At 40.2% G+C, this 25,896-nt stretch overlaps 7 protein-coding genes and 1 long non-coding RNA gene across 28 annotated transcripts in view; 4 read left to right on the forward strand and 4 right to left on the reverse strand.

The window, feature by feature from the left end:
* Positions 1 to 2,612, reverse strand: part of dlgap3 (discs, large (Drosophila) homolog-associated protein 3) — a 49,994-nt gene extending 47,382 nt beyond the window's left edge. For both annotated transcript variants that reach the window (XM_088364423.1, XM_088364422.1), the window contains exon 1: positions 2,448 to 2,612. The gene's annotated coding sequence lies outside the window, so the exon portion shown is untranslated. The remainder of the gene's footprint in view (positions 1 to 2,447) is intronic.
* Positions 1 to 4,253, forward strand: part of LOC148380045 (tissue alpha-L-fucosidase-like) — a 57,170-nt gene extending 52,917 nt beyond the window's left edge. Inside the window, exon 9 of the mRNA XM_088364426.1 lies at positions 4,061 to 4,253. The gene's annotated coding sequence lies outside the window, so the exon portion shown is untranslated. The remainder of the gene's footprint in view (positions 1 to 4,060) is intronic.
* Positions 4,061 to 6,866, forward strand: LOC148380047 (uncharacterized). Of its 9 annotated transcripts, none has more exons than XM_088364437.1 (12): positions 4,061 to 4,162; positions 4,900 to 4,953; positions 5,013 to 5,126; positions 5,322 to 5,362; positions 5,443 to 5,486; positions 5,582 to 5,634; positions 5,933 to 6,013; positions 6,090 to 6,128; positions 6,201 to 6,339; positions 6,406 to 6,497; positions 6,583 to 6,644; positions 6,716 to 6,866. In XM_088364437.1, exons 2-10 carry the CDS (start codon positions 4,906 to 4,908, stop codon positions 6,471 to 6,473), a joined length of 627 nt encoding a protein of 208 aa, XP_088220563.1. In that variant the 5' UTR covers positions 4,061 to 4,162; positions 4,900 to 4,905; the 3' UTR covers positions 6,474 to 6,497; positions 6,583 to 6,644; positions 6,716 to 6,866. The 9 variants fall into 9 exon arrangements, with proteins under 9 accessions (XP_088220563.1, XP_088220565.1, XP_088220564.1 ...); XM_088364439.1 differs by having other exon boundaries at positions 6,722 to 6,866; XM_088364438.1 differs by having other exon boundaries at positions 6,406 to 6,476.
* On the reverse strand, positions 4,738 to 16,328 carry smim12 (small integral membrane protein 12). Of its 4 annotated transcripts, XR_015854786.1 has the most exons (9): positions 15,893 to 16,162; positions 15,351 to 15,679; positions 14,614 to 14,706; positions 8,958 to 9,015; positions 6,734 to 6,838; positions 6,426 to 6,469; positions 6,272 to 6,336; positions 5,418 to 6,136; positions 4,738 to 5,352 (listed from the first exon to the last, which is right to left on the reverse strand). XR_015854786.1 is itself a non-coding variant. In XM_088364447.1 (3 exons), exon 2 carries the CDS (start codon positions 15,650 to 15,652, stop codon positions 15,377 to 15,379), a length of 276 nt encoding a protein of 91 aa, XP_088220573.1. In that variant the 5' UTR covers positions 15,653 to 15,679; positions 16,186 to 16,328; the 3' UTR covers positions 14,317 to 14,706; positions 15,351 to 15,376. The 4 variants fall into 4 exon arrangements, 2 of the variants coding, with proteins under 2 accessions (XP_088220573.1, XP_088220572.1); XR_015854787.1 differs by lacking the exons at positions 4,738 to 5,352; positions 5,418 to 6,136; positions 6,272 to 6,336; ... (1 more) ...; positions 6,734 to 6,838; positions 8,958 to 9,015 and adding an exon at positions 9,046 to 11,929; XM_088364447.1 differs by lacking the exons at positions 4,738 to 5,352; positions 5,418 to 6,136; positions 6,272 to 6,336; ... (2 more) ...; positions 8,958 to 9,015; positions 15,893 to 16,162 and adding an exon at positions 16,186 to 16,328 and having other exon boundaries at positions 14,317 to 14,706.
* Positions 7,800 to 12,633, forward strand: gja4 (gap junction protein alpha 4). 2 transcript variants are annotated; one of them, XM_088364428.1, is made up of 2 exons: positions 7,800 to 7,921; positions 10,930 to 12,633. In XM_088364428.1, the coding sequence occupies exon 2, from the start codon at positions 10,941 to 10,943 to the stop codon at positions 11,988 to 11,990; it is 1,050 nt and encodes a 349-aa protein (XP_088220554.1). In that variant the 5' UTR covers positions 7,800 to 7,921; positions 10,930 to 10,940; the 3' UTR covers positions 11,991 to 12,633. The 2 variants fall into 2 exon arrangements, with proteins under 2 accessions (XP_088220554.1, XP_088220553.1); XM_088364427.1 differs by lacking the exon at positions 7,800 to 7,921 and adding an exon at positions 9,464 to 9,629.
* pef1 (penta-EF-hand domain containing 1) lies at positions 16,193 to 19,467 on the reverse strand. 2 transcript variants are annotated; one of them, XM_088364433.1, is made up of 6 exons: positions 19,353 to 19,467; positions 18,744 to 18,966; positions 18,383 to 18,538; positions 18,167 to 18,310; positions 17,843 to 18,093; positions 16,193 to 16,332 (listed from the first exon to the last, which is right to left on the reverse strand). In XM_088364433.1, the coding sequence occupies exons 1-5, from the start codon at positions 19,371 to 19,373 to the stop codon at positions 17,864 to 17,866; spliced, it is 774 nt and encodes a 257-aa protein (XP_088220559.1). In that variant the 5' UTR covers positions 19,374 to 19,467; the 3' UTR covers positions 16,193 to 16,332; positions 17,843 to 17,863. The 2 variants fall into 2 exon arrangements, with proteins under 2 accessions (XP_088220559.1, XP_088220558.1); XM_088364432.1 differs by lacking the exon at positions 16,193 to 16,332 and having other exon boundaries at positions 17,270 to 18,093; positions 19,353 to 19,466.
* Positions 16,522 to 25,896, forward strand: part of LOC148380051 (uncharacterized) — a 67,509-nt gene continuing 58,134 nt past the window's right edge. For all 6 annotated transcript variants that reach the window (XR_015854792.1, XR_015854793.1, XR_015854788.1 and 3 more), the window contains exons 1-2: positions 16,522 to 16,679; positions 20,411 to 21,188. This is a non-coding gene — a long non-coding RNA (uncharacterized LOC148380051). The remainder of the gene's footprint in view (positions 16,680 to 20,410; positions 21,189 to 25,896) is intronic.
* On the reverse strand, positions 19,817 to 22,187 carry gjb9b (gap junction protein beta 9b). Of its 2 annotated transcripts, XM_088364429.1 has the most exons (3): positions 22,109 to 22,187; positions 20,728 to 21,164; positions 19,817 to 20,653 (listed from the first exon to the last, which is right to left on the reverse strand). In XM_088364429.1, the coding sequence occupies exons 2-3, from the start codon at positions 21,115 to 21,117 to the stop codon at positions 20,186 to 20,188; spliced, it is 858 nt and encodes a 285-aa protein (XP_088220555.1). In that variant the 5' UTR covers positions 21,118 to 21,164; positions 22,109 to 22,187; the 3' UTR covers positions 19,817 to 20,185. The 2 variants fall into 2 exon arrangements, with proteins under 2 accessions (XP_088220555.1, XP_088220557.1); XM_088364431.1 differs by lacking the exon at positions 22,109 to 22,187 and having other exon boundaries at positions 20,728 to 21,249.

Consider the following 25,896-nt stretch of genomic DNA (forward strand, 5'->3'; position numbering starts at 1 on the left):
ACTTCTTTCTCGTATCTTTTGTAAACGCTTTTTAATTTATCTTACTTCAGTAAGACGGGATTTGGTGGAGTGATGCAACATCTCGAGCTCTCTCATGAAAGGATGTGAAAAAAACATCTTCCGGAAAACATAAAAAGTGGCGTATGTTCCAGCTCTCGCATTTTGAGGTATTTGTGTGGAATGGAATCTTTTAAAGATGTTTATTTTTGAATCAAGGTGCTAAAAGCATTGGCTATTAAAGTGAGTTGTGGATGTGGTTTAGTTAAAATCATCACGATCAATTAACAAAGTCTTCAAAAAATATTCCTCAATATGGAGTAATCCCTCGTTTATCGCGGATGATTGGTTCCAAAAACCACCCGTGATAAGTGAAATCCGCGAAGTACCAACAAGAAGTACTGGGCAGGCTAACGAGTTAGCGGAAAGATGCTAATTCACGATCGTGCTAACACGCGAAAATGGACTTCTAAAGGAATTTTAAACGAACATTTGGAGCAATACTACATTGTCCTAAAGGTTAGACACGTTTCCTCAATTTAAAAGTTTTATTTTGACTTTTAAATGTGTTTTTAATTTGGAAAAAAAATCCACGATGTAGTGAAGCCGCGATAAACGAACCGCGAAGTCGCGAGGGATCACTGTACAAGTTATAAAGTCAAAAATTTATGTTTGACAAGGCAAACATGGGAAGGCGGAATGTGAATTCATGTAACGTCAGAGTACTCAAAGCACCAGCTCAAAAAATAGCGAAAAAAAAATCCGAAATGTAATCATGAACACCTCAAATCACATCTGTCAACTCAACATCTTCCAAAGTGCCCCCGATCACCGCCGCCAAGATGACACTTTATCCGGCAAGCCCGCGAGAGACAAAAACATCATCACCCGGCTTTTTGTGTTTGACAAAAGCACTAACAGGATTTATATAGCGCGTCTTTTAATTCAATTTAGTAATCATTTTTAATCCCTTAAGGGGGAATTCAATTTGCACTCTTCTGTATATATTTCCCTTTCCACGCCATAGAGAGAAACAAACCACACTCAATGCAGGCATGTAGAGAGAAATGTCAGATTGATCGTTTCTGGACCCCGAGATGAGTTTCGGGGGCTCGGTCCCTTGCCGAAGGGTCACATATTCAAACATGACGTCATACGCCAGCAATCCATCCACCATGAGAACATTTGCGTGACGTACACCCCAACGAGCTCGCTGTTTCGTCACACTGCGCTCTCACATCTGACAGCGAGAAAATTACGTATGATTGAGGTGATCTTCCATGGGGGGGTGTTTTAGATGATTTGTCACCCATTACTATTGCAAGTAATATTCAGGCTTGAAGGCACCATTTTCTGCACTCTGCATAAAACATCAAAGTTCTTAATGGCTCCACCCACGCATGCACATGACTAACTGGGCCTTTCTAATTGCATGTGCGACAAATCAAGTCAAGCGCGATCTTTTATTTTTTATGAAACAGCAATGAATGCAAATATCAAAAACAAAATACTCATTTTAAATAATTAGTTGGAATAGTGCAAACAGTTAAAATCACATCAATTAAAAAGATTGTCGCGCTTCCAAAGCGTCCAGATTGCTCTATTTTCTGCTCACTGCCACTAGGGGGCAGATTTGCATGTTGTTTTTGAGGGCCCTAATTGACAAGTTTAACAAAATTCTCAATTCTTCACTTCATATCTTCCTCACTAACTCTTACAATTTCTAATTGGCCTGACTCACTTTTTTTTTTTTTTTTTATTGTCAGATTTGAAATATATTTTTTGCTGACACCTGCCTTGGAACACCTCCGACAAACCTCCTATGACAAAAGCAGCCCACGTTGAGGTCTGGAACACATCTGATGTTCCCTTCCAATTAAAAAGTGAGCCAATGAGCTCATTGAGAAAAATCAGCTGCAGGCAAAGTGTTCACCATTACCCAAACGTGCGCTAAAGGTTGCGCTGGGACGCTTTTTAATAAGTGGACACTTTTAGCCGCACGCGAGCAGGGAGATGAATACATGCTGCATCTCACTCCCCGTTACCCCTGGAGGATAACCGAGGTGCCTCCATGTGATTGATTTTGAACCCTTTCCACAGTGCAATGCAGTGCAAATAATTGTCCTGGCTCCGCCTCCTGCCTCGGACTTTAAACACAGCCGCATAGAAGCGCCGAGCTTTCACGCTCTGCCAACATTTACGCACGGATGGAACGTGCGTGTTTAAGGTCATCTCCAACTTCAGCTTTTTTTTTTTTTTTTCTCCTCAGCTGTCAAGTTGACACAGCTGCAGGACACGCCACGGCAATAAACGCAGCGCAGTTAGGATGCACCAAAACAGCCCATCCGCAACCAATTTCATTTTACCATCTCGAGAGATGTTTGGGAAACACCAAAGGGATGCTCGAGGAGAATGCAAACGAGCAACTTTCACCTCGGATTCTTTCTTACCTTGCGGCAGATGCTTGAGATGCTCAGCGGGGTGTCACAAAACGTCCGGCTCTTGGCGCGGCTCCCCCCCCGACCACCGTGTGGGAAAGGATTGAGACGCAGCAGCGAAAGGCAGCGGTGCTACATCCTCCCTCACGCTCCCCCTCTCTCTCTCTCGCTCTCTCTCCATCAAACACACCCCTCCTCCCTCGCTCTTACCCTCCATATGTGGTTCATACGAAGTGCTCCCCAAAGACATGTTTGAGGCAACCCATTGGACGACTTGTTCATTCCATCTTTAAAAAATATATAATCTCTTTTAAAAAAAAAAAAAATGGGGGGGGCAGGACATGTACAGAGTAGACTGTAACTCTCACTGAATAATTTTAATTTACAGGAAGTATTGTTTTTGTCTTCAGCACATTGAAATTTGGTTCGGCCCGGTGTCATGCCGGATATTTCTCCCAGCATTCAAAGTAGCCACGCCGAGCACTTAACTTAGACACCACTGTAAATGGGTCAGCGAGATGGAGTGAGTGAGAGAGCGAGCGCTCGTTCTAACAATAGGCCGACGTGGCCATTTGATGGCTGCATGGCATGAATGTTTGAGAGCATAAAAGTGTTAATGGTTTGGATAATTACCCGAGTCGGGTTTTTTTTCTGTCACTGCAAAAGTGCTTCTTGTATTCTAAAAAAAATTCAAATATCTCTGCTAAGGTTAAGAATCACAAGGCACATTTTTCTTTCTTCCACTTGAGTCATTCAACAGGCTCATATTTTATTTTAGCCATCCTAACAATGTTGTGTTCATTGGATTGATGATGTAATGAGAAGTGAATGTGGAAAAAAAAAGAAACATGAGCAGTGAGAGACTGGCTGGGCTGAACCAGGCAATTAGATTAATTGCAAACTGTGCACGCAGAGAGGCAAACATTGAGAAGTCATCCTCTGAATGCAAACACTTACACGAGTGCTTCACTATATTTCCCGCTCGTCTACAGATGGAATGAGGCCAGAATATAGTAAGATGGTGATCTGTCAGGATGATTTACTTTCAATTAGATTTTGACAGCGCACCTTGCCTTTGCTGCCCTTCTAATCTCCATTTTGGGATGTGGCGGTAGGGCGTTGATTGGGTTGAACCTTGAGGAGATGACCTCTGATGAACCTGGGTGCTTAATGGTTCGTGTCTTTTGGTCAGTGGGTATTATGTTATAAAAAAAAAAAAATTAACACTTTGCCACAGTTGTGTTGGTTAGAAATTGAACCCACATCATTTAAGTTGGTGAGAAACATTATGCCACTGAGCTATGCTGCAACATTGCAATTGTCAAACAACAAAATTAAACTATTCAGCTTTCGAATTAGAATTAGCCAAACAGTTTGATTTTCAATTTTTACTTCTCAAATAAAAATTTAATATAGCATGAGACAAAAACAAAAATAAAGGCTCGTTTCAAAGGCTGCATTTCTCATAGTGGCCAGAAGGTAGCGACAGAGCGCTAGAAAACTGTCGGTACCCCTGTTCAGAAATAACATAATAAAGAATAAAATAATTACATTAAAAATATATACAATGCAACTTAACCAATAAAAAATGGACATTGTTTTTAAATTGTGTTTTAAATTTGCAGGAGCTGCCGGACCAGGAGAAACCCTCTTCCGCCCCTCCACTATTCATCAGCCTTCCAGCAGTGTTCTCCTGGTCATCATAGCCTCGAGAAGTTTATGGATGTGTATGTTTTGTTTCTGACATGTGGGTGTTTTATTCAAGCACTTTATTCACGATCACCAATAAAGCAAAGTAACAAACGACACTTGAATCTTTGTCCCATGTGCGTCTTCAATTTCAACCCAAGTTGACAAATTTGATGTACGAAGTTTAGACGAAAAGTCCAAGAGTTTTTTTTCTTCATGCAACTGCTTGGGGGTAGTTCACATTTTCATTTTCTGTTTTGACATATTTGGTAAGACACTCAAAAAAAAATTCGAAAATTTAACGGCACGGTGGAGAAATGGTATAACACTTGGTCTGGTGATCGGGAGACACGGGTTCGATCCCAATCTGTGCATTTACTTATTACACCAAGTAATGTGTGAGACTCGAACTCGGTTCTCCTGAACACAAGGCAAAAGCTTTAACCGCAAGACCAACTGAGCTCTTACAATGACACCTTCAGGATCTGTATTTGTCCATTACTTTGGATGCATATACTTGAAATACACAATAAAACTCGTGAGGGTTCCATACCAGACTGGGCGAATGGTAAAATACTTGCGCCGGTGAGCAGGAGACACGGGTTCGAGTCCTGCTCTGACCAACTTTCTCAAACAGAGCAATGTCCTCGCTCCTTTATTTAAACTTCCGTTTTGAAAACGTTTTTTTTTCTTTTGCCAATTAATGACGTCATCACAAAAATCCTATAAAAGACGTCACAAACGCGACGATCATTCTCTTGCTCACTTCTGACAGGTCGAGATGGTCCATCTGCTGCTCCGCGCAACGGCGTTAAAAACTTTGGACAAGGTGAGTTTTCAATTGTCACTATTAAACTTTTAAAACTAACTGCTTTTCCTTTCTTTCAGCATGAAGTTGCACTTTGGACGTGCTTAATCCTTGCTAACATGCAAGCTGAGACGTTTGCACAAATTTGCACAAACATTTTGGAGCGTTTGAGCGACAGCGCCATTTTCCTGAAGGTAAGTAGATAAATCTATCATAAATTCACAACAGAATGAATCAAATATTTTTATGCATGCGTTTTAATTCTCTCATTTCTGTCAACAGGTACGAATCTTCAAGCCTGAAATGGCCTACTTTCTGCGTAATTAAAGTAGATTCACAAGTAAACCCTTTTAATGGACTGCATGTAATTGTCTCGTTTCTGTCCACAGGCGTGCATCTGCAGCAGAAGAACCACGTTTACTGCAAAAAGGCAAAAATCCCGTTTATAACTTAAACAAATCATGGAACTAAAATCAAATATTTACCTGTTCTTTTTTTCTTGGTCTGCAGGTTCCAAAATGGCCAACTTGCTGTCCTTCGTGAGACGTTTGCAGGTCTACTCTTGCTAAACATGTCGACCAAATGTCACGTTGCTAAGTCAAACCTTGAAAATTTAAAATCTTGGCTACAATGTTCCAATGTCTTTCAGGCCAGCATGCTGTGGTTGGACAGGAATCCAGTACTGCACTGCGATCTTCACTGGTGAAGCACACTTTCATACATGTATAATTGTTTGAAAGATTTAAACACGTGCGTTTTCTTCCCACTATTGTCCACTAGGTGGTGCCAAAGTACAAGCTTCCTGGAGCATTGGGTTGACTGGTGAATTAGAGTTCCAATGAGGTTTGAATCTGTTGCAAAGACTTACTAAACGACTGTTTGTTGTTCCAGGTGGTGCTGGTTGCAGCTTGGCATTAACTTCCAGGCCAAAGGTGACACCTTGCTGAAAATCTGCCATGTTAAAAGCACTCACCTGTATTTTATTTTCCTCTTCATGCAGGGCAGCTTCCAGTTAGAATCCTGTCGGCCACTCTGCCACCAAGACCTTCCGCCTGCTGGCCAAAGAAACCAATCCTCAAAGGTAACTTCATTATCAGTTTTTTCATGCAAATAAACTTTTTATTACAGCTTAACTTTCCCCATTTTGTTGTGTACAGAAGTGTCCATCCGGCCAAGACCAAAGTTTGCAGCCGAAGGTTCCAGTCTACAGTTAAAAATAAAAACAGTCTACTTAAATTGAGTTGTCAATGTTCTTTTTTTCTTTACAGGCAGAGGTGACAAATCCTGGTCCAGAAAGTGAAAAGCCAGCCACAGGTGCTTCTACTTTGAGCTCATTCACCTGCGGTGGAGTAGAAACACCTATAGCTCAAGCCAAACCGTGGCAGGCTGAAGACGAGCCCTCTGCTGGTAAGAGAAGTACATTTAATTTCAGCAACAATTTTTAAAAAATGACAATGTTCTTTTTGTGTCCAGTGTGGTGCACCATCAAATACCTGCTCACAGCGGACGCCAGAGCAAACCTTATCTCCAAGGCAACCTGAGAAGTGAGGCACATTTGCATTTAGGTGGCATGTCCTTTAGCTGCTCCTAATTACACAATCATCATGAAGGTTTCGTTCCAATCTTTTTTCCCCCCTTATTTTCTGACAGGCAGCAAGGAACTGGTCATGCAGCTCGCAACACTTGGTAACATGAACAACTCTTTTGCACTGGTAAGATTCATGGCTTTTTCTGCACAAAATGTTGACTTGACTTTTGACTTACAGATCTCTTTTTGTCTTAGGTTCAGGCACGCACTTACCACTTGTCCAACTGGCCGACCACTTCGCCACTCGTCGACCACTTCCCCACTCGTCAATGAGCAGACTGCCATCCAACTTGAAACTCTTGTGATTGAATGTTTACTCTGCAAAAATAAAGTTTGATTACAAAGAGCTCTTAACTCAACTCTTCTTTCTTGAACATCAGAAGAATCAAACTTTAAAAATATCAACTTAAAACACAAATATATTTCCGATTTTTTGGGTGGTTTTTTTCGGATTTTTTTTTTTTTTTTTTTTGCCCGGATTTTTTTTTTGCCTGGATTTTTTTTTCAGAATTTTTTTTAAAAATGAGGCTGGTCAAAACTGGAATACTGCTTCGTGATTCGCTGAGGGCTCATGAAGTGGGCGGTGCAATGAGAATAAAAGTATGTGATTGGTCGAAAAGGGGGTGTGTCTATGCAAATGAGGCGCTCTGTGATTGGTTGGGTTTAAAGTAGGCGTGGCCGCGAAAATTTGAAGCAATCTGATTGGTCAGATGCGCAAATGCTGCATTCTGATTGGCTGCTCAAAAGTGGGCGTGGTTATGCAAATTAGGTGATGTCTTGTGATTGGTCAAACTGAATTTCAAAAGAGTTAGGAGGCGGGCAAAGTGGGACTTAGGTTTTTGAAGGCAGTTTTCAGTCTTGAGGTGAGTGTTGGCCTTGTGTCACTGCCATGGACGCAAGTCTTTGACTCTTACCCTGCATCTCACATGACTACAGGTAACAGCAATTCAAATGCAGCCACTGTGAGACATGCAAGATGCAGGGTAACAGTCAAAGACTTGTGTCCATGGCAGTGACAGAAAGCCAACACTCAGCTCAAGACTGAAAACTCCCTTTGAAAACCTAAGTGCCACTGCAGCGACCCACCAAGCATGAAAGACTTCAAATGAGTGAAGCAGATTTGCTCTTAAAAACACAAAGACTTGCATTCCAGTTAATTTATTGGACAGAAAAGTAGTTTGAAAACATTTGAGAAGTCAATGTTTGTGTGGGACTAATTTAGTTGCACACAAACATTGACGACAGGCCTTGCATGGAAGCAGCTTAAGTGTTTGATGAGCTCAGGTGTGATGTCACTTTCTTCTAATGCCACCAGGGGAAGGTGAGCACATCCAAACAGCTCCTCTCTCTCACTGGGCCATCAGACATCACATCTCTCATGGGACAAAAACTAAGTGCCAGGTATTGCACAACATCTACATCACACCCTTTTGGTTGTGTTGTTCAATGACACTGATGCAAACCAAGTTAGTTAAACATTAATCAAATGTATATTTCGGACTAATTTGATTTTGATAACTTGACCAAAACTCATAATACACATGCATTTGTGTGAGTCATCTGTTTCTTTGTAATTATATTTGGCCCACAAATACAAATCGCGCATCACCTTTGTGTCAATACTACAATTGCAAATTGTCATCATTTTTTTTTTAAAGATAGAGATGTTGCCAGTTTTTTTTTTATTACCCTTTATCTTTTTTAATTTTTTTTTACCGTTTTTGCTCGTCTCTGATGTCAAAACTACTTGGTCATCAGTTTGTTGTGTAGCCTATATTGTATATAATATGGGACGTTCATACATTTACTGACCAAAATGAGTTTGACAATACGAATCTAAACTAGAGGATGTGCGCCCTCCTCTGGAATTATTTTACACTGCACCCATCCTGCTTTTTATTTATTATTGTTTTTAGGTGGAGTACGTCTTTTGACAACAACTTTTTAGACAATCAAACCTCACGACTAACTTCATGAGCACATAAATTACCTGACAACAGTAAAATAACTGATTCAAGTCACATTTAGAAAATAATATTGTGTCTCATTAGACTGGGCTGGTGTTCCTGATGAACCTCTCGTGGCACCGAAGGTATAATGTTACATAGAAGAAAAAAAACTATGGAAAAGCAGCATGTCCTACCTTCAAAGTTAGCGGCGAGTTGTGCAGGTAGACGAAGTGGAGGTCCAATTTTTGGAGTTTGCATGGAAAACATGCAAAACAACATGCAGGTCAAACGCTTTCCTTGATTAACGTTTGATCGACAGCCGGAGTGCAACTTGTGGGCGTGCTCAAGTCACCTTTGTTGATATTATTCTGGATTTTTTTTTTTTTTAGCGAGCAACAAACAAACTCGAAGTGCTCATGTTATGATAATGCACCTGTATAGTTAAATAAAAACGTTAAACAGAGCTTGAAAATGTTTGCAGTACTCACCAAAAACAGCTAGGTCACCGGAAGAGTTGCTCCAGAAAGCCAACAGCATTAGGACCTCCTGAAATGGCATCGACAAAGAGACAGGCTTACTTGGCTTTTTTTTTCTTTTTTAAATAATTAAAACCTGCAATTGAAGCTCATATTAGTTGTCTACTTTTTTTTTTTTAGAGAAAATACAAATGTGAAAACAAATGAGAAAATAATCCAAACCATCCAATGCGCATTGGATAAAATGTAGTGTGTGTTTAGGTGACTGTCGCCACCTTGTGGCGCAATGGAATATTACACCCAACTGTTCAAATCATTTTGTTAACTTCTACTGAGGGCAAACAATTGTGCCGCTGGATGGATGATTTCTGAATTTGACATATAAATAATTAATTTTGCGCTAAATTTAATTATGCCGAGGACAAAAAGGGATTTTTTTTTTATGGACCCAATTAAAGTCTCAAATCTTATGCATTTGGAGCGTCAATGACGGGCATATACGTTTGCTCCATCCCATTTCCTGGACAAAGTTCCTGAGGGAGGGCCAAAGTGAACTCGGAAGCATGGGAAAGTTCCCCGCACTCTTTTTCCGATGACACGGAATCTTTTTAAAGAACGCAAATACGACTCAGAGGAGCATTGAGAGAGGGACCAGGAGACTGAGACGTTCCGCGAGAGAGAAAGGTAAAACTTGTTTGGGATGGATTTGATCTGGATAAAAGTCTTTTGTTGGGATTAATAAATAATACTATGATCAGACTTAATCGGCTTCCCTGTAATGTTAAAAATTAAATATTAAATTATTTTAAACATGTTTAGTGTTAATATTCCCTTTTAATTTGTATTGCTTGTAACAACACATTGAGATATGTTGGCTTTCTTTCTTTTTACAGTAACAAAGTTTATTTATGGTACTCCTCACTTTAATTAACATTTTTATTTATTCAGTTTTATATATTTATACATATCTAATTTTAGTTAATGTTTATATTATGTATATTCTGAACGTGATTACAATAATAATGTGTATTGATTATATGTTGGATTTATTCTGCCCCCATTGATGTTTCATCTTTCTTTTCTGTTAGTTCAAGGGCTGAACTAACAGAAAAACATCAAGTAGTATAAATAAGTCAAGGGTCACAGCAGTACCCCCCTCCCCTTACAGGATGTTTACTCAGATGTTTGTGTACGTGTGTTGGTGTATGCATGTAGCTTCCCGAAAATGTCCCGAGTCATTAGCATTAAATAGTGATGCAATTATAGCAATCATTTTGTACCCAATTGAAGGTTCACAATGAATAAGTAATTTGATAGATAGATAAATTGATACTGTATTGAGCCCGGGGGAAATTAGGGGTTCATGTCACAGAGTGGGTATATAAAAGACATACTGATGACTTAGCACAACTTAATAGGCTTCTAAAATAGGCCGGCGCCACAAAGAAAAGTGTGAAAGATAAAAGCAATCAAAGCAAAGCAACAAAGCCAATACCAAAGAAAAAAAAAATCATGGGAAATGTCAATAAAGACCATCGTAATAAGACTGAGCTCATGGAAGAAGCATGAGCCAGACTTGCTCCTTAGTCAAAATGCCATTTCCAAGACTTTAATAAACCGACATAATTGCACTTGTGCATTAGCCGTGTGCTCGTTAAAATGCCCGGCGTGGAAATCAAATAGCAGTTAGGTGTTAAGTGTTGTTGTTTTGTCAAGCGCAGATGTAAACGCAGCCGGTGGTAGTTATTGACTCTTCTAATGACTGGAAGAAAAACGTGTAACTATTGTATCCAATTTGAACACAAAGAGCGGACTATTATTAAACAAATAAATATATTTACTGCTTTAAAAGGGGCTTTTGTTTCGGGTTGACCTGGTTCATTTTATTTGAGCTCTCTTAGAACATTATGAACAGTTCAAAATGGCAGTCTTTTTAGTGCAAAAGCTATTTCTCATGTTTTGCCTTCCTGTTCCTTGTCCTCAGAGGAGCAGAGGATGTCCAGAGCTGACTGGACCTTTCTGGAGCACCTGCTGGAAGAGGGCCAGGAGTATTCAACGGGCATCGGCCGCGTCTGGCTCACTGTTCTCTTCCTGTTTCGTATGCTGGTGCTGGGTACGGCGGTGGAGTCGGCCTGGGACGACGAGCAAAGGGACTTTATTTGTAACACGCTACAACCGGGTTGTACCGAAGTCTGCTACGACAGAGCCTTCCCCATCTCCCACTTTCGCTATTTTGTCCTCCAAGTCATCTTCGTTTCCACGCCGACCATCTTCTACTTTGGATACGTGGCCATACGTTCACGGAAGGAAGAAGACCGCAAAGAGGATGGCAAGCAGGTGGAAGAAGGTCAGACAAAGGGCATGGCGGAAAGGGATCCCAAAAATATGCCGGAGGATAAAGAAAGACTCAGCAAGGGGAGCATCGCCAAGAGGAGCCCACCTGACGCTCCGAAGCTGAAAGGCAGGCTGTTATGCGCGTACGCGTTCAGCATCTTTCTAAAAGTTCTCCTCGAGGTGGGCTTCATCCTGGGGCTGTGGTTCCTTTACAACGGCTTCCAAATCGAATCCAAGTTCGAGTGCGTCGGCTTCCCCTGCCCTCACAAGGTGGACTGCTTCGTCTCCCGCCCCACGGAGAAGACCATCTTCACCATCTACACTCAGGCCATCGCTGCCATCTCCCTACTGCTCAACCTCATCGAGCTCCATCACCTGCTTCACCTTGCAATTTCACATCGGCTGAAGAAGCGTTACGAATCTCAGGCGCGAGTGTACCGACCGCGGCCTGAGCGGACGGCGGAGGCCTCGCCGGATGCTCCGGGGCCCCGAGAGGAGACGGCGGAATTGTATGACGGGGGCCTACCGCTGCCAAACGAGGCTATGGCCATTTCGGTGGACTGCGGACCCGCTGAGGCGGGAAACGACGTCCTCCCGAGCTATACCAACTGCATGGAGGCTTTGCATACATCACATCCACCCAGGAACCACTACACACAAAAGACAAAGAAGAACCTCAGGGGTGTCTCAAAACAGAAGCACTATGTCTGACTGAGACTCAATGAAAGCTGTTTTGTTAATTTTCAAAATTTTTGTTTGCACATGACACTGGAGTAAAAGAGGTGGCCAATAGGAGCCGGAATCAAAGACAAGAGCGGAATTGTGAGCAAAGCGCCCAAGAGGCAGTGATGCACTTCAAACATTGGACTAATAACCTAATTTGTAGAACATGCTTCAAGGCGAGCACAAATTTTACGGTCATGAGATATTTTCTTATATTATCTTGAATATGTTTGTGGGGAAACAAAAATACTGTGTTGAGGGCACCGGATGTTATGTTAGTAGTTAAAAGAGCAGTAAAGTGGGATAAATATAAATAAATATATTCCCTTGAGGTCCACTCCGTCATCCTTGGAGCTCCTCTCGGGCCGTATAATGGAATGTTCTGGTCTCGGTGCTTCTCCCAAGGGGATAATGGCCGGCTGTGCGGATACATGCTTGTATGCACGTACTGTATTTTTCCTTGGATGGGGGTGGGATAAGGAAATCCCCGAGGGTCCCCAAAACAAGAAAAAAAAAGACAAATCCTAAGATTTCTTCCAAAAAAGCTGCATAATAAATTCACAATGTATTTATAGAAAATGTTTTGTTTATTTATTGTACTGAGGAGTTAGAATAAATTGTCAGAAATGAATGTTGACTCGATTACCTCTTTTCCATCTTCAACTACAAAAGGAGAAAAGGCCTTTCACGTTCAAGGTTTTCAGTTTCGTTCTGTTCAGAACTGGTTTTGTAAAAGGTTTGCGCTCAACTGAGTGGCATTGAAGTATGTTTATTTTTTATGGCTTCATCTCACTGCAGTTGAATGTAAACATGATATACAATCGCACAATGATAGGAAGACGGTCTTCAAAAAGGAATCTTTGTTTTGTCAAAGATCAATTGGCAGATATTGTTCTGCAAAACAATCCAAAGTTGCCTCTTTCCAAGTCTATTCACAAAAACTTGGCGGGCATCCCTGCGCAGTCGATTATCCAAGTCCAGGTGGGCGTGTGCGCAGCCATCTGCATGGGCGCAACCTTTTTATTGTTCATGAGGGTCTTATCACCAAGCAAAAGGGGGGCGATGGGGACGGGGGGCATTCAACAGATTGCGGGGGTCAACCTGTGTAGTCATTCAGTCTGCCAAGCAAAGCCGGCTTGAGCGTTAGGTTTTCCTGGCAAATGTGATGACGTTGAAGCGTCATCATTCTTTGTCATTACCGGCGATTTCCCCATCATCAGTGTCGGGTGAAATCAGAATGCGTCACACAAATAACTAATGTGAAATAGATTAGGGGTGACACTCAGGGTTATAAAAGTTTGGGAGTTTCATTTTCATTTCAAATAACTAATGTGAAATAGATTAGGGGTGACACTCAGGGTTATAATAGTTTGGGAGTTTCATTTTCATTTTTAAAATTCTAATTTTGAGGAAAATGCGTCTTTTTAGAAGTTTTTATGACTTCTAGTATTACTTTTATTGTTTTTTAAAAATAAATATGATTTGTTGAGAGCAGAATTTTAATTTAATGTTATTTTTTTTAATATTTCTAGACCTTTATGTACAGAAATGGGATTTTAATGGATGTCTGTCAAACCCGTGTGGCTTTGGATTGTAGTTTTACTAAACGTAAAATATAGTTTGCTATTTTTATTTTTTTTTTTTAAATCAAACACTCTTGTTTTCATTTTGGTTTGTTGCCAGTAATGCTGTTTTCTTTTTTTTCAATTTTAGTTTGCTAAGATTGTCACTGTGTGGGAAGATGTTAGTGACCTCCCACATAAAGCCTTTTGGGATGGACTAACATTGTGACTGTGTTTCCTGAGATTGTTGGTCATTGCGGATGCATTTCCTCACTCTGTTGATAAGCCACAAGTTGTAGTCCAGGATTCATGTAACGCCTGATCATTTTAATGAAGGCACATCAAGGAGGAATGAACAAACTGAGCAGTCACCCGCACACAAAGGTTATATAAGCACCTAGCGGGGGAGAACGGCATTGGGGTGACTGAGTTCAAATTGTCTGATTTGAAAGTAATTATGTGGTTGTTGTTCTTAAGGGTTCTTTTGTTTCCTGGACTTTCATACTGGCACACGACTCTCTGTAATCCTAACAACCTACAGTCCTGGCAGTCCTAATTTAGATAAAAAAAAGGTCCAATCATTAAATTTAGATTCTGAACAGGAAGTGGGTCTGAATCTGTTTCCTCTTCCAGCATTGTTTCTCCCAGAGGAACATTCACGCTGACAATGGGGGCTGCAGTTGGCATTGTTAGTTGCTGCCCATCAAAAGCCAAGTGAACTGTGCACTAACTCAACATCAACAACAAACATGTGAGAGTAAAACAACAAAAACATGAACTTTTACTTCTCTATTTGTAATGCAAAAAAGGAAACTTTGACAAAAAATATCCTATAATGCATTACATTACCGCTTTACATAGCGCCCCTTCTGGTTAGATTTATATTGCAGGCTCCATTGACATTAAATGTGTGACAAGACTAGTAAATTGGAGTGACAACAACGTCACGCTGTTTTTGAGCAATGTTAGAATACCCGACAAAGGCAAAAACATGAGTGGATGAATGACTTGTTCTTTACCAAGTGTTTATCTCCATTTTATGTGTGTACCTGTCTTCCTGGATAGGTGAAAGTCTATGTGTTTATGAGGAGGATGCCATTCCAGTAAGCAGGCACCACCTATTGTCCGCTCAGGATGTTGGACTGAAAAACAAAACAGAGCATCCAGCATCACTCATTATCCACCATCATCCAGCAGGAACAATGGACCCCCCTCCACCCGCACCCTTTTCTTTCCCAGGAGCCTCGATGTTGCGTTCCCACAGTGCTGTCCAGTTTGGACGAGTTGCTCCATTGTTACCTGTCCTCTAATTGTTCCCAAAAGGACGTAGACATACACACTCCCTCTTCCTCTGCGAGTCTAGCCCCAGAATGATTAACTCCCAAGAAGTCAGAGTTCAACAATTCAAACTTTATTCATCCACCTTTCACATGACCCACAGCAGGAAAGGCTCGCTGTGCAGAGATGATAACTTTAAATAACATCCCATATTGATGGATGGTTGATTCCCTGTACCATCAAAAAGTTCACGACCCCCCTCCCCTTTATAAATTATTCTTTGGTGACACAATTAGAGGGAGATGGGAAAAAAAATACTGCGCACAAGTAGTACACTGTGTGACAAAAGTATTTGGACGCATGGCAGTTGCAGATTCTTCCTTTCGACAAGATTTCAGGACAGGTCTGTTACCTAACGTCTGATAGGAGTGAGGACATTGTTCTCCAAAGCACATGATTGCATGCATAGAGGCTTATAAGATGGATGAGAAGTCATTGTGATAAATACCGTAATGTCTGTATTTGATGAAGGTGTTAGCTCTTTTCTGGCCGGTTCCTGTTTAGAGCTGCTTTGGGCGTGAACTCCAGTTTGTCTTTCAGGCTGAGCACCTGTGTGCCGTCCATCCCGGCTTGTTCCAGCAGTTTCCTCTCCTCCCTCAGTTCGAGAATGCTTTTCTCTTCTTCGTGAGGTTTGGGCGTCCCCCTGATGAACCACTCCAGGTGGTAGCCCACCGCTCCCACCACGAAGGCCACGGGGAAGGTGAGGTACACAGAGTAGGTTCGCATGGCTGTCCAAACGAGAGGCCACATGACTGCAAGACTTTTGAGATCTAAATACTTTGGAATAATAAAAAGCTGAATTATTTCTTGCATAATTCAAACTGATATCATGGCAGTAGGAACACACGTAATGAATGGCATAACATAAAAACACATATTACGTCACAAAGTAGTAGGCCTGTTCTAATGTCCGCCACAATATGATTGTAATAATAGCTTGGGTAATTGTTTTCTTAAATTAGACCGCTGTACTGTATTGGACTAGATTACTTGAGAGGTTGCTCTCCCTTGTGTTCCCCCCAAAAATTGCTCTTCACGTTCATTTCTTTTCATGACGAGTTTTTAATTGGGGTTGCATAGACAACCAACAAGAAAACAAATGTCCCATTATTAACAAACGTATTGTATAATTCTGTGCTTACATTTCCTCATTGTCACGTCATAGTGATGTAAGCTTGCAACGTCAACATTACACCAGCATACAAACGTCACTCTTACTATTATTTGTACTTTTTATTATTACTGTAGCTGTTTTATTCAGGAGAATTTGTCATTTGACTCACCTTTAACGCTTCGTTATTGCCGCAGTCGGTAAACGTAACTTCCGGGGGAGTGTTTACATATCCTGAGCGTCATTGTGATTGGTTGAAAACTCTTGTTCGTTTAAAGCAAGCGGTTGGAGCACTCTTTGTGCTTGTCTTTTGCACCATCTAGTGTTCAAAATACACAGCCCTGGTAAGAGCACATTAAAAAGTGAGCCAAAACAATGCAAATAAGCATTAAGTGGCAATGAGAGGACTAAAACAATACAATATAAAATTATATTAAATCTAAGTTTTCTATTATGAACGTTGATATATTTATTTATTCAAGTATGTTCAATGTAGGATTGGTTTTCATTTTACCTGACGCGCGGATACCCGGACCCTTTATAGGGACGGACTGCACACTCCGAGGAAGTTACTAAAAGTAGTTGTCTGGTGAGTTTTATGCAACGATCATCTTGACTTAAAACAAATGCTTGATCCCCCCCAAACAATCTGTGGAAAGGCAGCTGGTAAGATAATGATCATTAACATCTCGAGATCACACTGTTGGACGCAACTACCTCAAGTCACTGCTTGCCCTTATGACGCCATGGCACTGTTTGTGAACATGATGTAGGTGTGAATATCCATTTAATTCATAAAGCTGTAGTCTGATCGTTTTAAACTCCAAATCTAAATTAGTATTTTATAGCTGCGCTAATATGCGCTGCTGATTATTTATTGGGCAATCTGCAATGTATAATTTATTATATTATGTCGCTGTATTGATATAATGGTTTGGTGTTGGCAGTTTTCACATGTATTTTGGATAATGATTTAGTTGAATGAATGAATTTATTCATATCGTGTACATTGCTAAATTAAACTAGTTAGATTCTGGAAATGCTTTACTGTATAATAGTGTTTTTTTTACCTGGTGGCATCAAAGACAAAACCCAATAAACAAAAGTTACAAAAAGTTACGGTGTCATTTGAGTAAAAGACTACTGCACGACTAAAGAATTGCAGGTGCATCCCCTTCAAGTGTGGGGTGCAGTGAAGATAAGGAAAATTGCATGACAATACAATATTTAAAATAAAAGCAATGGAAGCATCAATATTTGGCAACAAAATCAAAATATTTTGGCATTTAATAACAGTATAAACCTCAATGGAATGTAAAAAATGTGCAAATGGAATAAACTTGTTTTGTTTCAATCTACATACTTTTTTACAATTGTAGCTAACTAGTGGTATCAAGGTGCAAACATATGCGTGGGTTCTGAGGGCACCCTAAAGCCTACAATCACAAAATATTCTAATGGTAGTTGATAACATGTCTTTTGGATCCATGTAAATAACTTAACTATCCATATAAACCTTTTTACTAATCTAAAATACTGCATAGTTTAGTCGATAGCATGTGAGGGAAGGATAGTTAGCATTTATCAAATATATGCGACTTTGAAAGTTAATAAACGTCTTGATATATGATGTTAAAACAAAACGGTGCCACACTTAGTAAACAGATAGGCATCTGTGGTGATGATGCAATCAATTCCTGTCATCTATTAAATCCATTATTTGTTTTTTGAAAGTTGTTACTGAACATCACGCTGTTAGGTTCATCTCTAGGTTAGCTTTCATGTTGTTATAGCAAAAAGTCGCCAGATATGATATGTCAAATACAAACCGCCATCTGGTGGTATTCCATTCACATGAGCCTGGTGATGGCCCCCGAGAGGAAGTCCTCATAGTTCAGTCGGATGTTGCCCGTCATGGTGGTGTCTTTCTCCCTGAAGACCTGCGTCATGCTCTGCAGTTGGGTACACACCTGGATGAAGCGATCCAACTGCATGCCAGGGCGTGCGGGATGCGCGCTGAAGCGCCGCACCAACGACTCGGAAAACTGTGGGCTCAGGTTGTAGCCCATCTGTGACAGGGCTAAGGGGGTAGAAGAAGCATGAGATAAATGTATTGGGGCAATGGACCTGCTTAGAGGTCTCAAGAGGGTTACCTTGGTGGAGCTCTGTACCACTGATGGATCCTGAGCGGTCCCTGTCATATTGCTGAAAGAGCACTCTCCACCTTTGCATGAAGTCCCACAGCGCCGAGAAGCCGAAAAGGTCCATCCGACTTGACTTTGTCTTGTCAAACATGTCTAACAGGCAATTCAAGTATATTTTAAATAAATGTGTATTTTCATGTGGGTGTGTGTGTGTGGAGGTCTCACTGATCATCATGAGGCAAGTCTCATCATTAAAACTGGACCAGTTGGAGTTGACAAGCGCCTGTTTCAGCTCCTTCAGGTTGATGAAGCCGCTGTGGTCCGTGTCGACGCTTTGGAACCACTGGTACGCTTCTGGATTGACACCAGGGGGAATGTTCCCTAAAGACAGAATAAGGGCCAAGAGAAATGTGTGAGGAAGAGGAAGGATGTGTGGCACTTCAAGTTGGACCCTGATGTCTTTAATCATAGGCTTCAGCAGTCTCATCCTTCTGGGGGCTACAAAGTGAACCTGCCTGTGTGGCATTCATTTCACATCCATCATTTTACTGCAGGCCATGTGAAGAGAACAAAGGAGGATCAGTACCTGAAGGAGGAGGATTGCGATAAGGACCTCCATGAGGTTGCCCCCCGTAACCCGCAGCCCCCGGCCCGGTTCCGTAGTGCCCCCCTTGTCCTGGGCCATAGTAGCCTCCTGGTGGACCACCGTATGGAGCTGAGGGTGCAGATCCATATGGAGCGCCAGTTCCACTGTAGGGGGCATTTGGGGCTGGGTGTCCTACCCCTGGGTATCTCACCCCTGGGTATCCCTAAAAGAGTTCATTACATATGGGAGTCATTTATAGAAATTTGATGAATGAAACGTATCCACTACGAAACTAATGCAGCAGTTACGTATCGTGCAGTCTGTACATACATAATAGACAACAAGCTCAGTATAATTTCACATTTATTCTACTTTTACGGTCATTAAAACGTGGCTTCTGGGCGCAAGTTTTCGTAGTTCATAGTTTGTCTGACGTGTCAACAATTTCAACTCGTAGGTTAACTACGTAGCTTTAACATGCTAACAACTACGTTTGACATTTCATTCAAACAAATACAAGAAAAACGTTAAACCGTAGAGGTAAAAACGTGCTCGAGGAGACAAATTTAGTTTCACAAACACCACAAAAAGAATAAAAATATATAATACCGCTCCGTTGTAGTAACTCATTGTTTTTTTTCAACTTCCTTTAAGCAAGAGGCGGGACCTACTTGCTTTGAGAGCTGCTGATTGGTTCATTTCAGCGTTCATTGTTTTCGATTCTGATTGGACAATCATATTATTCTCGTCATGATGATGTCATTCTAACTGATTTCTTTTGTGACGTTTCTTTTGGGATTTTTTTATTATTATTATTTATTATTATCTGAATATTTTAGAAAAGTAAAGACAATTTGTAAAAGTTCACAGTAAATTTATCCAGTACAGCAGAGAAAGCGCTAAAATGTAACTAACTGAGACAGAGTTAAAGTGCTTTGAGTGCTTTGAAGGTGGGAAAGCGCCACAAGTGAAAGCCCATTTACCCATTAGGGCTGTTTACTGCATTATCAAAGATGGTCAACACAAAGGAGGCGAGTCCTAGTACCCCGAATAAAAAAAATGTCCAGGACTAGTACTTTCTGGAACTTCTTTACTGTATACAAAGTAGAGACCTCGTAGCCACAGCTAAACAATAACAAATGAAAAGCAAGCCCTAACTTGATTACTCGATTTTTTTTTATTTTTTTTTCCCGATCTTTGACATGCTTGTATGCTTTCGGGCAACTTGGTTTTGGAATACAATTTGTGGATTTCTATTCAAACCTGGTGCAGGGCAGTCCGTTGGGTTTAACATGATGTGATGGGAGTGGGGGTCCTTCAAGTGCATGCACAGACGATGCCTTTGGTAAAAAGTAATTTCCGTTAATTTACAAGTCATCTGTGAATCGATGAGTATCTTTGGAACAGCTGCCGTCAATAGAGTCTGAGGGATTCTTAGCTCCTTATATAAGCTCCATCTTGCCGTTCTCGCTCGCCGGATCATTTTTAGTTTTTTTGTCTTCATTCTCAGGTGTCAGGTTATTGAGGTTGTGGATAGAGACGGTGGGATCCATTCGAAAGGAAGTTCCGGACCTCATCTCAGACCTGGGCGCAGAGAGCTGTGTCAGTTCATGAGTGTTGGCGAACTCTCTTCTCAACATCATGTTCTTCTTCCGATTGTGTTTCAGGATGCGCTTGCTGATGAAGTACACCATCTCGCTGATGCACATTAAAATGCAAATGGCAGACGAGACCACCATGAAGAGGGTGAAGATTTTTTTCTCAGTAGGCCGGGAAATGTAGCAGTCCACCGTGTTGGGGCAGGGCTCTAGAGAACACTTGGAGACCCGGGGCATGTCGAAGCCATTGTAGATGTAATGGAGGATGTACAGGAAGCCGGCATCAAAGGTCGCCTTAAAAATCAGGCTGACCTAATTTGAAATAAGAACAAATCTGCTTTATTACTAAAATCAGGACATAAGCATTAAAAGCGTCCCGTCCTTACCAAGTAGGTCCACCACAGACCTCCACGTTTCTTCCCAGGGTTGGCATATCGATGAGCTCCCTTATGCGAGGTGCTGTACTCCAGGTCTTTCTTTTCACGATATTTGACGTGACACGTCACCAACAATGAAGGACACGTTACAAAGATGAGCTGCAGGGCCCACAAACGGATGTGAGAAATTGGGAAGACGGCGTCGTAGCAAACGTTGGTGCAACCGGGCTGGGCCGTATTGCAAACGAAGTCCTTGCTCTCATCCCCCCACACTCGCTGAGCCGCCACTACGAACACCAACACCCGGAAAACGAAGACCATAGAGAGCCAGACGCGGCCGAAGGCTGTGGAGTATTTGTTGACCCCGCTCAGAAGGCTCTCCAACGCGGACCAGTTCATGGCCGCTACCTCAACAAGTCAAGTGATGAAGTTCTCGTGGGATGAACCTGAGTGCCGAAAACGAAAGTAGGGTAAGTAAATCGTTTTCCACCCTTATTAAAATAAAGAAATGTTTTTAATTTGGATTACTCCCCTGATTCAGTCGAGTCACATTTCAAAGTTGATGTCGAAGGAGTAAATTGTGAGCTAAACAAATTTTGTTATATTGAACTGCACTGGATTTGCATTTAATTTGAATTTGCTTTTCTACTTCCGTGTGATGTATTCAACTTCGAAAATTGCTTTGGCTGAATTAGAAAGTAAAACTAGTGATGGGGTGATATTTTTTAAAAATGATGTTCGAGTATATGCTGCTGATACGGGGGCTTTTGATCCTGTGAGACTTTTGATTTTTTAATACATAAACAAATTCATTCTGCAGCACAAACACCTGAGCAGGGACATTTAAATTTTTAAAACTACTATTACATAAAATGACACCGCATTGATTGCTCAGTGACCTGCCATACAGGTCGAGCAAGTTTTTTTTTTCTTCATTCTATTCATCACCACAGCAGTATCTATAGAACTCAACACACAAGGATAGCAAGGTGCGGTCTGCTTTGCCAGACTTTTGGTTTCGAATGGTATGCTTTTGTTTATTATATATAATATGTGAAGGGAATTATTTTAAGAAACAACCACAAAGTATAGTTTGGGTCAAAACGTCTGAATAATAACGATGAAATGTACAGAATTTCCACTATTATTTAAAAAAATATATTTTTTATTCACTAGAATTCTCCCCATTGCAGTTTTTTGCCACAAAAAAATGGATTTATTATGTTTAATGAAGAGAGAACAAAAAAGAGCATTATTTGAATATTAAACTTTATACGTTCATAACAGTTTATTCTAAATATGGCTTGAAGTATTTTAACGGATTAAACACACAATAGAGAGACATTGTAAATTTTTGGTAGCATTACGATAGTGTCGATAGACAACTTACCTTTGTTGAAGGAGAATCGTTGCAAATGAAATGTCCTTGACAATGGCAACATAAAAAACTTGACTCGAGCTTCCTGAAGATGTCATGGGTGGAGCTTAAACCTCTAAATCAAATTTTCTTTAGTCGTATGTATTTGTATTTACAGTATAATTAGCACATGAGATTAACATAGATAAGTTGAAAGCGTAAACAAAAAAATGTATAGTTTCTTTCTGGATCAGTTTTTTTTAAAGCATATTTTTTTGTGACAGACTAGAAAGAACAAAAACAGCATTGCCTTTCACTTTTACTTCATACTTGTAACACACTTGGTTTCATAATAATAAAAAAAAATATTTTTGTGTTTTTAACACAAAGCATTGTTCAATCACAAATCACTCACAAAAATAATGGGACTATTGAATCGTATGAAATTTAGGCCCAGCAACAAAATGCCACACAATCATGAGACTTAACAGAGAAAATAATTAGAGCAATTATTTAGTTCTAACTTGCTGCGTTTGACAACATTTTTATTTCGGGAGTAAAACTTTTTACACATCCATTTTATTTAGCACAATACCGCTGGAAAAGAAATGTGAAGAAATAAAAATACATTCGACTGTAAATGCCACTGCAGAAAGTACACAACACAGTTTCTTATCGTAAACTAAGGTTGTTCAGTTTAGCCCTGGGAAGTAATAACATCTTTACTCAACGGTATACGTCTTTTATCACGTATAATAAAATTAGGAGTTGAACTTAAACTGAAATTTGGTAAAACTTTAAAAAGAACACTATTAGTTTGTTCATAATTCTTTTTTTGCATGCAGAGACGGAAGGTAAATAGAAGCATGCAAATTGCATGTAAACTGAGTCAATGTTATTTGTGCCAACCTTTTGTTTGTTTTTAGTTTCTTTGCGGTGTCAGTTGAACTGCAGACACACCCTTTGGAAAAGTTCCACAAAAAAAAGGGAATGACATCAAACATTTTAAAGTACATACAAGTAAATAGGAGATCAACTCATAAAATAGAACATTATTGTATGATAAAACCGAAATGGCAACGAGGGTTTCGTTTGAGATGGTTAAAAATGCAACGAAGTCTCGATTAATTATTAGAGAAGTCACAAAGCAAGATTGGCCACATTATTGTGTAATTGCTGCATTTTTTTTTTTTTAAATATGGAAATATTCATCTGCAGAAAGTTATTCCAATCTATTGCCTCTAGGAGCTGCTAATGTTCCATTCTTGGCTCTTATACTGTCTACCCCAAGAAGGAAAAGATATGTCCAGACTCTAAAAATAAATAAATAAGTAAATAAAGGATGTTCTGCATAAGCAGCTGGATCATCTGTAATATGAAAAACCGCACTCGCTCACTCTTTGAATATATTCACAAGATCTATTTGCACTCATCCCTATATTTTTATACATTTTGGTTAACAATGTACTCAGTCATGACTTAAAAGAAAGAATAGTTACATTTTCTCTTTTATAAATACGCTTATAAATAAATCTTAAAAAATAACACCCTTCATCAAAATAGCTTGTAAGGTTTCCTGGCCTAATATTAAGAATGAGGCATCATAAAATTTGTCTGTAGTGAGAATTAAAAGCAGTAAAGATCAGGCACGATAATAACTTTTTCTTGCAACAAGTACAATATATTTTATGTAAAAAACAAATATGATACAAAGCTTAGCAGAGAGCATTGACTGTTTTTTTAAAGTTAAAATAGTGCGCCGCAAGATTACGTCACCATACTTCATTAATATTTATGAGGCTATGTGACTGCTGCGTGTTTTGCTGACGCTAACCCCATGGAAATATAAATGTGATATAAACCTATTTCTGTCCTTGTTTACAAAATTCACCTGTACATATAGATGTAGAAGAAAATATGAATCGAAGAGATGCTGGAGAAAGAAATGTAAAAAGAGCTGAGATATTTTAACATTTTTTGTTATTCAGAAAAGAAAAAAAAAGTTAGAACGAGCTAAGGTTATCCTCTAAATAGGTTTAATGGGACTTTAATTGGAGCTATGTGATGGATAATGCTTTAGTGGCTTGTTACTCAGCAAGGGAGGACATTTTTGTGAATAATTACTTTGCTATTTGGAACATGTTCCATTCAGCCATGCCAAGTTTAAACCTCACCGGACTCCTGTGTTCAAAATATTTGCTTTTTTTTTTTCTTCATGTAAGCCACATGAAAACAAATTTACAGCCTCTATGGTTTTGCTTTGTGTGTCCATAGAAAAGCTCATAAATGTTTGAAGCTTGAAATATTCACCTATTTGAATATGTGGCTTATCAACAAACTTTTTTTTTTGGCTGCTAACGTGACATAAATGGATTTTGACAAATAATGTCAGCTTTTCGACAGCAGTTATAAATGCCCGGCCTCACGCTGTGCTCCTCGATCTTAACGCAGATGTAATTTGACAAAAGGGAAAAATCGCTTCTTTAATTTCAGTTTATTTTGGTTGGTTGCAAACTTTTTTTCTTCACTAAGCCTTTGCAAAAATTCCGAACCTATAAAACTCAGTTGCCTGCTTCCTTGTGTCTTTTTAGTCCCCCATTTTGCAGTCATCTTTTATAACCCAGCTGTGATTGTGTTTGCCTCAAAATGACTCAGCAAGTCACCATATGTGCACTAAAGTGTCAGTAAAAGAATATTGCTGGAGCGAATAACGAGAGATTGAAGCTTTCACACAACTCGAAATCCCCAAGAAAACGACTTTAGATCCTAAACATGGTGGACTGTCTTACATTCAAGATCCGGTTTGGGTTTTTCTCTTAACAAGGTAGTTTTCAGTATTTTGCTAGTTTCAGTTCACTGTACTCTTCCAGGACAGCGAGATGTTTGTCTAATTCTATAGTTAATGACCGAGAGAACTCCTATCTTGGCCTAGCATCAGATTTATTGCACAAACTGGAGGCCCTTTATCAAGTATATCAGCAAAGTTCATATCGATCGTCTGCGCCGGGCGGGTTGAGGTCGCTGAACACGTCTGTAGATGATACTTAAATATGAGCTAGGGCGAATGTGAAACAAGTGCGGTAATAATAAAAAGTACTGTTTTCTGTGCTTGGGAGAATAGTTTTGATTTTTTTTTTTTCCCCCCAGAAATTCTGACATTTTATCAGTTGTTAGTGTTGTGGTTGTAGACGTTTGTAATATTCGCTAAAAAAAAAAAAACAGCGTCCTAGCAGTACCTAGTTGTTTTGTTGGTACCTAATGGCCAGTGAATAGTGTGAGTTATTATTTTTTTTCCCAGCCTTTTATCTCAAAGCAGCTTCTGGCTACTTTAGGAACAAAATGTGAGATGAAAATCATTCGTGACAGAATATTGCATGTTGAAAGAAAGAGCTCAAAGCTACAGTGAGAAGCCCGGACATGGATAGTATAATATATTCAAAATGGGCTGTCGCTTTTATTGCATGTTTCTACCATCAAATTACGTACTCAGGATCAAACCCGTAGCCTTTGGGTTGAGAGACCCTCCATACCACCCACCCATTATTCTAAAGTGGATTCAAATGCAGCTAAATTGCGCCATCAGCACCATGGACAGCGCACACATTGGTTTCAGCCATGCCTGGCATTGAGCAGCACCTTGGACAGTTCGTTTTCTCTGCTCTTGCCCCCTCCCGTCCTGTTATTCTGTAATTAGCGGCGATTGCTCGATTCATCACCACACCTACTCTGGGCTCGTTAACTCTCTTCCCGTGCAAACCCGTCACTTCTGCGTGGTTCATCGTCGTCTGTTACTTGTTCTGACTCCATCCGACCACTCCTGA

The sequence above is a fragment of the Syngnathus floridae genome, chromosome 21, assembly GCF_059516105.1.
Source record: "Syngnathus floridae isolate MCC-2025c chromosome 21, RoL_Sflo_1.0, whole genome shotgun sequence".
NCBI lineage: Eukaryota > Metazoa > Chordata > Actinopteri > Syngnathiformes > Syngnathidae > Syngnathus > Syngnathus floridae.